Source organism: Choloepus didactylus, chromosome 10, assembly GCF_015220235.1.
Source record: "Choloepus didactylus isolate mChoDid1 chromosome 10, mChoDid1.pri, whole genome shotgun sequence".
Lineage (NCBI taxonomy): Eukaryota > Metazoa > Chordata > Mammalia > Pilosa > Megalonychidae > Choloepus > Choloepus didactylus.
Window position 1 is genome coordinate 52,330,672 of NC_051316.1, and position 14,903 is coordinate 52,345,574.

The following is a 14,903-nucleotide window of genomic DNA, read 5'->3' on the forward strand; positions in this document are numbered from 1 at the left end:
TTTAGATGGGGAAGATGATAAAAAGTTCCCATTTATTATGGTCAAGGATAAATAGGTAGATTTCATATCTATGGCATTTAAACCTATGGGAGCTGGGTGGATATGGAAGCAAAAGTAGCACCATACTCTAGCAAAGCTAGAGCAGACAGGAAAGCTCTCGTGCCAGCAAGGTGCTGAAAGAAAACACTTGTCATGAAAAATGAATTTTAGGATTAAATTTTCCTACACTTTTGCAAAAAGTAAAATCACAAGTAATCAGTATCAGAAACTTCTAAGTTAAAAATCTAACTGATAAGATTCCTTTTGAAAAGGATTTTTCTGTTCAAAAACTTAGTCAAGTTCTTTGGTATTATTTTCTCCTCCATCCTCCAACTGCTGTACCCCAGGCCACTAATGGAAGGAAGGAAGAAAGGGAGGGATGGAGGGAGAGAGGGAGAGAAGGGAGAAAAAGAAAGGACTATCCAGAAACACAAATTTGAGGATTTTTTGGATCTGGCATATTGACATATTTATATTTTCACTATTCCATTGGTTCAAATGATAAAAATGTTCATTCTGCTATATAAGTCAACATGAGAGTTAATAAATCTTTCCTTTTGACCACTTTCAAACTTTTAAACCACATTCCTGTAAGTCAGGTCAGAATGGGAATTAACTCCTAAGAAAACTAAGGCACAAAACCATTTAATTTCACGAGTTTTCTGAAAAAGCCAGAACTTTAATCAAAATATAAAATACTGACTCTACCTTCTACCCAAGGCTCCAGGGACTGTTTCTTGTGGCTTAAAAGATTAAACAAACATAAAGCAATCTTAACTCATCCATTCAAGAAAATTCCAAAAACACAAGTTCCATAAAGCCTATTCATATCCAAAAGCCCTTTCCTAGTAAATATCATTAACAGACTCATCTAGAGTCATAATTCATCTGATGAGCCAGTTAATTATTAATTTTCATACATCATTTCATTTCCTTAGGCTACATTTAGCCTTTGTTACATTTTCCATTCCTCATGCCACAAGCACTTCTTCCCCTGCATAGAAAACCTGATAATGAGGCATAAAATACTGGTCAGCAAACAAACTGCTCCTGAGTCGGCTTCTTATATATATGTCTAAGTCATCTAAAATAGAGTCTTTATTGATTCTTTTTATTTTTTCCCCTTTGGGTTAATCATTGTATAATTTCATTAACACTGCCTTTTCAACATCACTGCCTTGATCGTTAACAGGCCCGTGCCATTCCCAAAGGCTTCTCTTGTTAAAGCTTTTGTAGCCAGAAGAAAATAGAAATGAAAAGCCTATTGATAGATAATATAAGTTATTCTCATGCACGACTGCAGTGTGAAGCACATTTTGAAACTGAATCAAGGACAGATAGAGCTGAATGTTCTCAGATCCCAGGAGTTCATTTTAATAAGCAGAATGTACCTTGTCCTAACACAGGTGACTGACTCCTCAGAAAAGATTGTATAAACAAAAACCAATCATGTAAGTCATTTTATTGGCAACAATATAAACACAGCTATATTAGATGTCACCAATAAATCAAAATTATCCTTGTCTGCAATTTTAACAAGAGGAAAGTGCAAACACGTGCCTGTGAAGCTGGAGGATATTATAGAGGAAATGTATTGGATGTGTACCATATCATTTCTCTAAATTGAAACTGGAGGATACTATATTATGATAAAGTAACCCACAACAAGGTACAGTTGATCATGTCTGTGGTCTCATAACTTTCTTCAGTGAAACTGAAAGATTCACAGAATTTACAACAGAAGTTACACAGAAACAGGGCTAAGATCATTCCTGATTATTGAGACATGGAACAGAAACCTAGAGAGTTATACCTAGCTACTCGTGTGTATAGACCATATGTTCATTTGGGTACACCCAAAGTCTAATGTTAGTAATTCTAATAGTAACATATTTATTCTGAACACTAAGATCTACAGGTACTACTTGAGCAATCACTGATAAGATACAATCAAAGAGGGTTAGGTCTGAATTATGCCAATTAAAAATAGGTAGACAAATCTGTGTTCCCTCCAGAGATTCAAGACCATTCTTCCAAAGACCACTGAGAAAAATAATAAAGCAAATATTATAGATCCCATCTAAAAGAAACCCTGACTTTGTTTTATCTGTACACTCAAATCCTTAGCTGCCAAATTAGACATGCACACTTTAACATTTTTTCACTTTTATAGTTTATAAAATTTATCAAAAATGGAAAGAATCCTCCCTAAGTTTATAGAATGCCATACCTGGCAGTCTCTTTTAAATCTAAATTAATGGCTAAGATACTTGAAATGTGAGTAGTAAATATGGAAAGGACACAGAAAAAAGATAGAAAAGGGGTAGGTGGTAAAGGAGAAAAGGAAAGGGAGGACAGGGGAGGGGAGGAAAGAGGGGAAGGGAAAAGCAGGAGTGGCCAAATCAACTTCAGAAATTTATTCTCTAGTTGGACAATTCCAACCCAAAAATCAGAAGCAGCACTGAGAGCCTTCCACACAATGCTAGTGATTACAGATTGCTGGAAGAAATTCAGAACCTTCAGGAAAATACTGCTGGAGGGCAATATTAAAGTTCCGTAACTCGTTTAGAATCCACTTTCCACACTTCAGTGCATCTATATAACTCTCATATCCTCCTGGCTTACTAAATGTCACTGGTTTTAGCAGTAATTACTTACAAGGTTTTCATTTACTTTGCCCCACTCATTAACTCATCAATGAGTACAGAAAGGTCTAGAAAACTGCAACCCTACCAAAAACGGCGAGGTAGATGAAGATAATTAAGGATTCCCTTCATCAGTCATAATAGATGACACAAAATGTCACTGAACTTGGTATCAAGAAGATTTTTAAGACAAACGAAAGCTCAGAAAGGCAACGCGATCCCATGCACTGGTCCAGTCCAGGTATGACTATGCCAAAGGTTCACAGATCCAAGTTTAATGAACTACCCTTTCTAAAACAGTGTTTTTCAAACTGTGGGTTGTGACCCATGAGATCAATTATTCAATGGAGAAAGCATTTTTTAATGACACAGAACCAATTAGAATATTAATTAGAGTATATCAAATATATTGAAGGCCAAGCATTGTTTTATTTCAGTTATTTATGGGTAAAAATGTTTGTATATCTATATGCATAGAGTATGTACTGAGTAAGATGAAAAATATATTTTATTGTGGGTCACAGTCAAAAAAAAAGTGTAAAAGCCACTGTTTTAAAAGCATTTGGAATTACTTTCCATAGAGGTTATACCAGTTTGCACCCCCATCAACAATATATGAAAATGCCCAGTTCCTCACATGCTTGCCAACTCTGGGCCTGTAAAAAATGCTATATACTTTAGATTAGCTCTAAAATTAAAGAAGCATTATTATTTGGATTGAGTTTAAAAAGTCTTTCTATTCTCAAAGGACATTCTCCAAATTGCCAACATTGGTTTTTCTGAAGAACAGGATTGCGATTAATTTTCTTTTTCTACTTTTCTATTTTGTCCAAAATCATCTTTTCAATGGACAGATGCTACTTTTATAATCAGAAGAAACAATAAAGGCATTTTCATTTCAAAACAAAACAAAAACAAACAGAAAGCATTTGGGAGGAGAACCTAAGATGGCGGCTAGGTGAGACAGGGCAAAATAACACCTCCATGAAAAATACTAGATAAAAACCAGAAGGTGACCCAGAATACCGGTTTCAGCGATGCACCAGCTGGACAAGGTCTGCTAGAACCACAGGGGCCGTACACTTGGTGAAAACGGGAGTCTGCATTCTGAAACAAGTGAGTAAGCCGGCTGAAAGACCTGCAGCCATGCTGCAGTGTGGGGAAGCTGGGGGTTGGCATTTGGAGACGGACTGGTTCTTTTAAAAAAAAAATAGGGAAAACCCAGGAGCAGCTGCATTTGCGACGGTGAAAACCGTGCAGTGGAAGCACGGCAGAAGCAGTCTGAGACAGCCTCTCGGTGTTTGGCATGGAGGATAGCCCGCTGCAGATTCCCTCAAGGCCAGGGGAGCGGAGGGGAGAGCTGGAAGGAAAAAGAAACCCCGCTGCTTGCAGCTGCTCCCCGGCAGTCTGGAGACACTCCTGCCCGGGGCCATGCCCACAGCCCAGAGCAGCGCCAGTTGTCCCTGAGCTGGGAAGGAGGAACTGTGAGAGGAGAAGGGAGGGGTGGAGACGCCCCGTTCAGCCATCTTTGCGTCAGGCTGAGAGTGCCCCTGTACGGCCCGGCAGCCCGGGGCTTCCCTTGAGGGACGGTGCGCACTTGTGAGGTAGCATAGCCTTCCCTCAGGAGAGGTCCTGGAAGATCACAGCTGAGAAGAGGGGCCCGCTCGGAAAACCCAGGGACGCTACATCAATGCCAGTGGTTTGTGGGTCAGCATCAGAGAGGATCGGGGACAAAACTGAAATGAAGGCTTAGACTCTTGCAACAGCCTTGAATCTCTGGGAACACCTGGGAGGTTTGAATATTAAAACTGTCCTTCCTCCCTAGCCACCGGGACACACGCCCCACATTCAGGGTGGACGGCTCCAGCAACACACCCAAATTGAGTTCACCAACTGAACCCCACAAGAATCATTTCCCCACACACCACAAGAACAAAGTTTAGAACTGACTTAAGGGGGATAGGTAACTCGCAGACGCCATCTGCTGGTTAGTTAGAGAAAGTGTATGCCACCAATCTGTATTTCTGAAAAATTAGATTGGTATTTTTTTTTTTTTTTACAACTTGAAAGAACCTTATCAAGCAAAGCAAATGCCAAGAGGCCAAAAACAACAGAAAATCTTAATGCATATGATAAAACCAGATGATATGGAGAACGCAATCCCAAAGACCCAAATCAAAACATCAGAAGAGACACAGTACTTGGCACAATTAATCAAAGAACTACCATCGAGGAACGAAAACAAGGCAAAGGATATAAAGGACGTGAAGAAGACCATGGCCCAGGATATAAGGGATATAAAGAAGACCCTAGAAGAGCATAAAGAAGACATTACAAGAGTAAGTAAAAAAATAGAAGATCTTATGGAAATAAAAGAAACTGTTGGCCAAATTAAAATGACTCTGGATATTCATAATACAAGATTAGAGGAAGTTGAACAACGACTCAGTGTCCTAGAAGTCCCCAGAACAGAAAATGAAAGAACAAAAGAAAGAATGGAGAAAAAAATCGAAAAAATCGAAATGGATCTCAAGGATCTGATAGATAAAATAAAACGTCCAAACTTAAGACTCATTGGTGTCCCAGAAGGGGAAGAGAAGGGTAAAGGTCTAGAAAGAGTATTCAAAGAAATTGTTAGGGAAAAGTTCCCAAACCTTCTACACAATATAAATACACAAAGCATAAATGCCCAGCGAACTCCAAATAGAATAAATCCAAATAAACCCACTCCAAGACATATTCTGATCAGACTCTCAAATACTGAAGAGAAGGAGCAAGTTCTGAAAGCAGCAAGAGAAAAGCAATTCACCACATACAAAGGAAACAACATAAGACTAAGTTGTGACTACTCAGCGGCCACCATGGAGGTGAAAAGGCAGTGGCATGACATATTTAAAATACTGAGAGAGAAAAATTTCCAACCAAGAATACTTTATCCAGCAAAACTCTCCTTCAAATTTGAGGAAGAGCTTAAATTTTTCACAGACAAACAAATGCTGAGAGATTTTGCTAATAAAAGACCTGCCCTACTTCAGATACCAAAGGGAGCCGTACCGATAGAGAAACAAAAAAAGGAGAAAAAGATATAGAGAATTTTAACAGACATATATAGAACATTACATCCCAAATTAGCAAGACACTTATTTTTCTCTAGTGATCATGGATCTTTCTCCAGAATGGACTAATACACTGGGACACAAAACAAGCCTCAATAAATTAAAAAAAAAAAAAAAATGGATATATTCAAAGCACATTCTCTGACCACAATGGAATACAAATAGAAGTCAATAATTTGTGAATTGTAACTCCACTATTTACTTCCTACATGATATAAAATACACAAACTCTAATGACAAATCAGTGGTTTTGAACTCAATGTAAAATATGTTAAGTTTTGACAAGACCTATATAAAGGTGGGGGAATGGAGGAGTATAGGAACATAGTTTATGTGTCCTATTGAAGTTAAGTTGGTATCAAAGAAAAACAAGATTGTTATGGATTTAAGAGTTTAATTTTAAGCACCACAGTAAACACAAAGAAATTATCAGAGAATATGACCACAGAGATGAAAAGTAGAGTAAGGGTTAAGAGAAATGGGGGAAGGGGCAATGGGGAGTTAAGAAATGAGTGTAAGGTTGCTGTTTGAGGTGAAGGGAAATTTCTAGTAATGGATGGTGGGAAAGAGATAGCATTACAACATTCTAAATGTGATTAATCCCACTAATGGAAGGCTAGGGAGGGGGTAAAATGGGAAGATTTAGGCTGTATATATGTTTCCACAATTGAGGGAAAAAAAAAAAAGGACACTCTAAATAGATGACAACTGAATGCCAAGGATGACCCTGGATGGGATCTGAGGATGGAGGACAGGAGGCTCAAAGAGACACAGTTGAGACAAGACGGGGGGGCAGGGGAAAGGAAATATAGAATGGATGCTTTGTATCCATGTTGAATCTCTAGTACTTCTTAGCTGCATTTAATGGGACTGCATAAAAGAATGTTCTTGTTCATGGGAATTGTATATGTGAATTATAGTGTTTGTTCAAGGATGGGTGCAGCTAGCTCTCATGCATTCAGAAGACAGAGCAATAGATGATGGATGACAGATAGGGAGGGAGTGAGGGAGGGAGGGAAAGAAACACTGGTGTGACAGCATGTTAAAGTTGGTGGATTGGGGTATCAGGGGAGGGGGGTCAGGGTATGCTGGAGTTCTGTGTATGGGGTTTGTATTGTTTTTCCAACTGTTCCTATAACTTTGAATTTATTTCAAAATAAAATAAAATTAAAAAATTAATTAATTAAAAAAAAAGCATTTGTACTATTTGCTTGCCAATGTACCTACAAAGAATAGCTGCAGTATAGACAGAGATGAACATCCGAAGTAAAGCCAGTACCAAAGAAACAGTATGATTAAAAAAAAAAATCTAAACATTCACCATTCTTAGCTTTATAAAAAATAAAGATTAAGTAATACAAACCTATACTACTACTACTATCCTTCTCTGTATGTTTTACTGGGTAAACATACACCAATTGATCAGTTGTGCAAGTCTTCATTAAATATCAACTGATCAACCAACTAAGTGAATCAGGATCAAAACGATTGTCAATTCTAAGTCTTCTTCATTGTGGGGATTGACGATCTTCCCTGGACATAAAGCCCCACTCTTCTAATGAGAAGACTAAAGGAAAGAAAAGGAAAAATTAATACATAACTGTCTTTGAGAGCTAAGTTTTCTAAAATGTGTTCTTAATATGGGTTAACCATCAAATCCTGAGGAGAGGAATTTGAAATGGAAAAATGAACACATTCCCTATGATGTCACTGCTGAATTAATTACCTGAATTGCAAAGAGTGGGCACCACATGGCCACATTTGGAGACACAAAGGCTGCTTCTTCAAAAATATGAAAGAAAAGTAATTGGCAGGAAATTTTTCTTTAAGAAAAGAAAAAAAGAAAAGAAAAATCCAAGCTCACACAAGAAGGTACATAGGTGGTAGAATATGACAAATAACAAAGACGTTCTCTGACATTTAATCTGAATAAACAACTACTCAGCCTACGTGAATAACTATTTGCAAATTAGAAATCATAATCCTTTCAAAATGGTAATAAACATCTACCTATAGAAGATTCTAGAAATAAAAGACCAAATGTCAAGTATACTAAAGAATCCCTATCACGTGTGTAACTGAGTGACTTCTTCTCTTTAGCATAGTTACTGCTTAAAAGTGACCAGTGTATTTTTAGCTGATGGTAGACAGAAGTTTAATACAAGTTAAACTGTGTTCACTGACATCACTGCAGAAGTATGAACATCCACAACAATGACTAGGCCCTAAACCAACATGACAACATATTTAATTAAAAAAAAAAAACACCCTAAATGAATGACTCAGTCAAGTTACAGACAGAAGTGGAATCTACTGGTCATGCTGAAAAGGTTGGGAAAACATTAATCCGTTTCTTCACACACAAGAATAACAAGAATTCGTACGTAGCCCTGGCATCTGGTTGGTTTTCTATGTTCGATATTCAGCAGGCCCAGAAATGAAACTTCATAGACCTGGCTCAGAACTTCAGAAATACCTGATATTCACAAAGTCTGCTCTCTTCATCAAGAAGCCCGGGACAGGGGCTGCTTTTAAGCTGTGACCCTATCTGCCCATCTGCAGTTCAGCGAGCCTTGCTGCACCTAAAGGAATGTGCAGTCATCCATGTTCTTGTTCTTCAACTGACCACATCCAAGAACCGCCCCTCAGCTTCCTTCACCTCTAGTCTGCTCTCAGCTACTGTGAGCCTTCATAATTCCAGTTTTCCAGACAAGTGCCCTGATTCTGTTCCCGAAGTGGAACTTGATTGGATCCTTGTTTCTGTTTGTGCTACTTATTGCCTTTGAGTCCACCTGGATGTGCCTTCTCCAATTCCCTTCTTTTTGTCCTCCATTTTTCCTCAAATCCAGATCCTTCTCACCCTCCAGGACCACCTCAAAAACCTACTTTAGGCTTCGCTCACTCTCTCTGAGTCTCTACATCTCTGATCTGTGAAATGGGGATAATTAGGGTATTGCACACATATTTCATAGCAGTACAGAAGATCAAATGAGACAATGCATGTTACATGCTTAGCACAGTGCCTGGTTTATAGAAGGATTCAAGAAATGTTAAATGTAATTACTCTACCTACCTCTCTTTTAACATTCTTCACTTTCTACATTATAGTTATTTGTCTATGTTTCATCTCCCCATCTAAATTCTAATTTCATTAAGTTTGGGGGTTATGTCTAATTTATCTTTGAACTCTACTCAGCCTTTACATGTACAGAGTTGTTTTATAGTAACCTATATGTTTATTTTTTTCACACTACATTTATCATATGTTCTTATGGATTAAATTGTGTCCCCACCAAAAAAACACATTCAACTTCTAACCCTTGTTCTCATGACTGTGATCATACTTAGAATTAGGATCTTTGGAGACGTTACTAGTCAAAATGAGTCCAACTGGATTAGAATGTCCTTGTAAGAGGAAATTGAACATAAACAGGCAGAAAGAATAGAACCATGTGACAGATGCAGAGACTGAACTATGCCACAAGCCAAAGAACGCCATGGATTACCAGCAAGCCGCTGCCAGAACCCTACAGACTTCAGAGGAAGCATGGCCCTGCTGTCACCTTGATTTCAGACTTCGAGGCATCAGAACTGTGAGACAATAAATTTCTGTTGTTTCAAGATACCCAGGTACTTTGTTATAGCAGTCCTGGGAAACCAAGATATACACATATAGACAGATTTGTCTGCATGTTTACATATTCAGATATATTTATTATATTTATAGTTTCACACTAAATAGACCTATTATACTGAAAAATATGGTATAAGTGAAATATATAATTATATATTACATAGTATATGTATAGTTTATTGCCTGAATAAATACAGTATAAATAAGGGGTGATCATACAGTAATGAATCCTATGCTCTGTGGCTTGTACAACCAGTTAAATCATAGTCGCAGTCTTCTAGTCTACTCCTCCTAATCTATTCCTTTCTCTAATAGGAAAAAGTAGCATAAAAACTCTATTCCACCTTCTGGGCAGACAAGTATTCTTGCCTTTATCTTAGCATACTTGTGAACAATGAAAAATCCTAGCTAAAAGCAGCAAAACGAATACAGTCAGTTCAGTTCTTAGACCCGGCACTCCTTCTTTTGTTACAGGAGTTGTTGGCCACTAGCAGAGGGACCGCCAAATGCATTCTGGGTTGTAATGGTGGAAGGAACTCCTCAGTGTTCTCTCTGTTCACCCTGCACTGGCTTCAAAACTACACATTTCACTCGGGTCTGTTCTGTTTCCCTACTCAGACTGTCATTAGGGTAGAAAATATGGTTCTGCTTTTCAGTGTTTTTACTTAATCCTATCATATTAAGTAATACCTCACCAACAAATTTCTGCAAAGCAAACTGTTCCAATCATCTTTAAGGGGAGTCCAAATGATTTGACCTACTAAAAGGCTGTGTCAAACAAAAGAAGCCAGATCCATGAGTACATACTGAATCATTCCATTTACAGAAAGTATTTTTAAAAGGCAAAAATATCTTGTTAGAAATCAAGACAGTGGTTACCCTTGGGGAGAGGTAGTGAATGGAATGGAATATAAAGATGTTTGTGATGCTAGCAATAGTCTCTTTCTTGACCTGGATAGTAGTTACACAGGGCTGTTCAGTCTGAAAAATCATCAGGCTTAAGATATGTGCACAGTTCTGTATGGATATTTTACCTTAACGAAAAGTTTGGCTTTTATGTAAACTCTGCTTGAAAGTAAATAGGAAACTAGGAAAACTTGGAACTTGCACATCTTTTAATTAAATTACATGTTAATGTCATTTAAAGACATTGTTATATATCTCATCCTTGAATGAGAAGGGCAACATGCTTTTAATTTACCAGCTATCATATGTATCATTTACTTCTTTTTCATTTTATTTTTGGTCCCAGTTGAGTCTATGAGCCAATCAAACTTAAAGAAAACTTAAAGACTTGAGTCCTGTATTTCTTCCTTCATCCTCTACAGAAAATAATTACATAAACACATAAAATTATTTCTCTGGTAATAATGATGTATATGGGATGCTGCTTCCTGAATTATCTCCTTCAAGAAATACTCTTTCTGTATACTGGAGAAATTACAAATTAACATTCCAACTCCAGAGATCAATAACTACAATATGAAAGCAGCTACAGTGTAAAGAATGCCCCCACATTTAATTTACTAGCAGGGAAAAAACACTTACAGAAAAACAGACTGAGAACACTGAGCTCTCTTCTTAAATGATGGAAAGATCACTCTCTGCCATACGAATGAAGGCAGGGCTGGTGCCAGACATTAATTTAACATTATTTAACCTCTTTACCCTGTCTATTGTGGCCTACTAGGAATTTTACCCACAAGGTGGACTGCGGATTCCATCAATAAAAAAGCTGCCTTTCCTATACCAAAGCAAACCAATACCAAGGATTCAATTTCTGAAAACTAAACTGCTATTAAGAATCTTGGGTGGAATTAGGGGATCAGAGAGAAGATGCTGTTCCAAAACTGGGCCAAGGTGAGAACTAAGGAAACAGAGTTATAACAACAGTTGGATTTAACGACTAATACTTAAGGATTGCTAAGTCCTCTGAGCAACAAGAGAAAGGAACTAACAAACTACCAATAAGGAAAAGTATTTTGAAAATGATGAAAAAAAAAAAAAAAATGCTGCCTCTTCCTCCCCCCCCCCCCCACCTTCACAGGCAACTGGTGAAAACACAGGAAAAATGTAGTGCATTTAAAGGTGATTCTTAGAATTCAGCATGTTCCCAACTGCAGAAATAACAACTAATATTACAAACACTTGTCTCTAAATTACTTTAGACTTTTTATAAACAACCAACATTGTGGCAGATCCTTTTTCTGCAAACCTTTGCAGGTTCTGTCTATCTGCTCCAGGTATCACCACTGGAAGCAAACATGGAGGAGAGAGAAGAGGTACAGGAAAATTCAAACCAACACAAATCAATATTGTAATCAAAAACAAAAACAAAAGAAAACAACAACAACAAAAAAAAAAAAAAACGCTCTCCAGTTTGGTTTTAAAAAGGAGGTCCAGTGGAGCACAAGGCAGAGGGGAAAACAGACATCTCCGCTAACTCCCAAGGCAGAAATCATGACTATCAAAGCTTTCACAGGGGACAGAAACACAGAAACAAGACTTTACATTTGTCTTTAGTTTATCTTCTGGCCAAGAAGAATTCTCTGGACCAGGAATTGGGAAATGAAGTTTTTGTCCTGGATCTGCCACAGCTGGCTGCGAGACACTGGATAAAACTTCTAAAGCTTTTGGGTCTCGGTTTCCTCGTCTGTACATGGTCGCCAAGGTCCCGTCCAGCTTTTTAAGTCTATACTTGAGATTTCCCCATTCTCATAATTTGAGGGAATTGGTCCACTGGGGGGAGCTGGAGAACTTTCCTCTCCTTACAAACCCCAGGGTCCCGGGACCCCAATTCTGGGGAGATGATGCCCTGACAAAATGGGGGACGCCTGGATGTGCCGGCTGGAGGAGAGGCAGATGTCCTATCTGTAAAAAGGGCCGGAATCCAAGAGTCCAGTTCGCATCGACGCTGCTCACTGCGATTCCGGAAGTAACCTCCCGGGGTCTCGCGGATTTAGACGCTCTGGGAAACAGGGCTCAGCTGATACCCGAAAAGGTTAGTTGAGGGTGAGGAACACCGAGGAGCGGGGCGGGGGGGTCTCTCCAGCCAGGGAGATGTGCCGGGGACCCGCCCGACCCGGAGAGGCGGGTGCGGCAGGGAAGAAGAGCGCAGCGCTTATCGGTTCCCTCCTCGCTAGCTCGGCCCGCTTGAGTCGGCGGCCCGGGTCACTGGGCTCCCTGCTGTGGAACGAGGAGCGGGTCGCGGGGGCGGAGGCGATGAGACCCAGCGGGGGGCGCGCTGCTGCGACCCGGTCACTCCCCGGCCACCTCTGCCCCTAATACTCCTCCTCGTCTGCGAGCTAGCGAGCGCAGCAAAACAAAACAAACTCTTGCCGGCTTCCTGTTGTGCAACCCAGTCCTGAGTAAGCTGGAGCCGAGAGGGCACCGCCGCTGGCCCCGCGGCTGGGAAGCCCAAGGCGGCGGGGACCCGAGCTGGCTGCCCTGCTGGGCCCGGCCGGCGCCCAGATCCGGGGGAAGCCGCGGCGCCGGAGCGCACGGTCCCATCGCTCGGAACCCCCCACCGAGCAAGCGTCCTAACCCTCGAGTCATGTTTCACTAATCGCCTCCTCAACACTACAAAGCATTCGGAGGAGGGGGCCCGCGAAGCCAGAAACGACCTTTCCCAAACTTTCTCCCTTCAGGTACCTAATTGAATCATCCCCAGGATGACAAATCCTCCAAGGCCAAGTTTTCCAGACACTTGGGTGAGTTTCTCATCCCCGAGGTGACTTGTCAGCTCCAGTGAGTAACTTGGAAGTGTCGCTCGGGGCAAGGTGTGTGTCTAGAAGAGAGCCGGCGGCTCACTCACGCTTTCCAGAGAGCAGCCCGGGCAGACTTCAAAATACACACAGGGTCATTCATAGGGACCGGAGCCGCGCGCGGGACAAAGTCCCTGAGACTGAGACATTTCCCAAACAGTGGTGACATTTTGTCGGGCCCTATAAAAACGTAAACGCTAGGTGACGACTCCGGTGGGGAGTGTGTGCGCGTCTGAATGTGACTGCGCATTTGCGAAGTGAGAGGTGTATAGTTATAGACAACGCGGCTGGGCCAGTCCCCGCGACTGGCAGACGTATCCCCCACCCGAGGACCTCTCGGGGCAGTAGGGACGCGTTCGGCGTGGCACGCAAAGGGCTACCACAGCATTTGTGGAGTTCCACCAACACGTGGAACTAGAAAAGGCAACAGTCCAGTGGGAGCGCGAAACCTCACGTCATCCCATCGATTCCCACTTCTCCAAAGTTTCCCCTCGAAGTGGGCTCGTGCGTGGTGTGCACCATGCCCGTGCGTGATTTTGTAATCCCCTGGCCCCTTTAGTTTAAAAGAAAAACCAAAGACAAAAACTCTTCCGAAATAGAAAACTAAAACCCTGATTTCCTTTCCATCATCTAAACATTGAGCTCTTTAACAACTGACAACACCGCTTTATTCTTGATTGAATACTGCTTATCTATCTCAATAACCATAGATCTTTTAGAAAATCTGAGGGGTGAAGATGCGGGTATTCTTAAACCCGCACGAACGCCACAGGCTTAGCGTGGAAAAACTATTTCTAATTCTTAGCTTGCGTCTCTGAGCTTTAACTCCCCTACACCCTCGGGCGCCCGGTTTCTTTCCCTCTCTCGCCTGCAAGCAAAGTTCCTATGGCATCCACTTACCAGGTAACCGGGATTTCCACAACAAAGCCCGGCGTGCGGGTCGGCCAGCGCTTGCGAGTGACAGCGGGCGACCAGCGCTTGCGAGGAGTAACTTGGGGCTCCAATCCTTCAGTGCGCTCCACCGGCTCTGCCTCCTTCGGAAACGAAAACTCCCATCCGAGCCGAGGGACAGAGCGCGGAAACCCGGCCCAAGTGCCGTGTGTGCGCGCGCGTGTGCGAGGGCAGCGGCAGCAGGGGGAGGAGGCGGCAGTGGGGCGGGGGGCAGTGGCTGGACCCTCGGCATCAGCTCATTCTCCCCTACACACACACACACACACACACACACACACACACACTCTCTCTCTCTCTCTCTCTCTCTCTCTCTCTCTCTCAATAATGTTTTTAAAAAGTTGAGTTTCGACTTTCTGCCTCTCCTGTCCTGGTCATCCTCGCCCTGGGTAGGGGGGTGGCTGGGGGCTGGTCCCGGGATGCTGGCTAATTTCTGTCGGGCGGATTCCGTCGGGGAGACACGGGTGCGAGACTGGACGGCTGCGCGCAGCGCACCCGGGGCGGGGCTGTGGTGGCGGCCCCCGGCGCTGGTGCCCGTGCGCGCCGCACTCTGGGCTGCCCGGACAGCTTGTGTGGACACGGCTGCAGTGAGCAGGGAAGGGAAGGAGGGAGAGAGGGAGGGAGGGAGGGGGGAGGGAGACGGCCGGGCGAGGAGTGTGGATGTGTGTGCGGCCGCGAGGGCCGGCCTGCAGCCAGCTGCTTCCTGAGTGTGAGCGCCCGAGGGGGAGGGGAGGGGACGGGGGCGGTCTCGCAGGTC

General features: G+C 42.0%; 1 protein-coding gene across 7 annotated transcripts in view; it reads right to left on the reverse strand.

The window, feature by feature from the left end:
• GLIS3 (GLIS family zinc finger 3) overlaps nucleotides 1-14,399 on the reverse strand; it is a 465,077-nt gene extending 450,678 nt beyond the window's left edge. For 4 of the 7 annotated variants that reach the window (XM_037798109.1, XM_037798112.1, XM_037798110.1 and 1 more), the window contains exon 1: nucleotides 14,099-14,399. Coding sequence is in view for 1 of the 7 variants with exons in the window: in XM_037798114.1 (XP_037654042.1) it covers nucleotides 13,086-13,098 (13 nt within the window). In the remaining 6 variants the exon portion in view is untranslated. Of the gene's footprint in view, nucleotides 1-13,085; nucleotides 13,431-14,098 lie in introns of those variants that run through there. The other 3 variants (XM_037798114.1, XM_037798113.1, XM_037798120.1) reach the window with 3 other exon arrangements.
• Nucleotides 14,400-14,903: the final 504 nt, after the last annotated feature.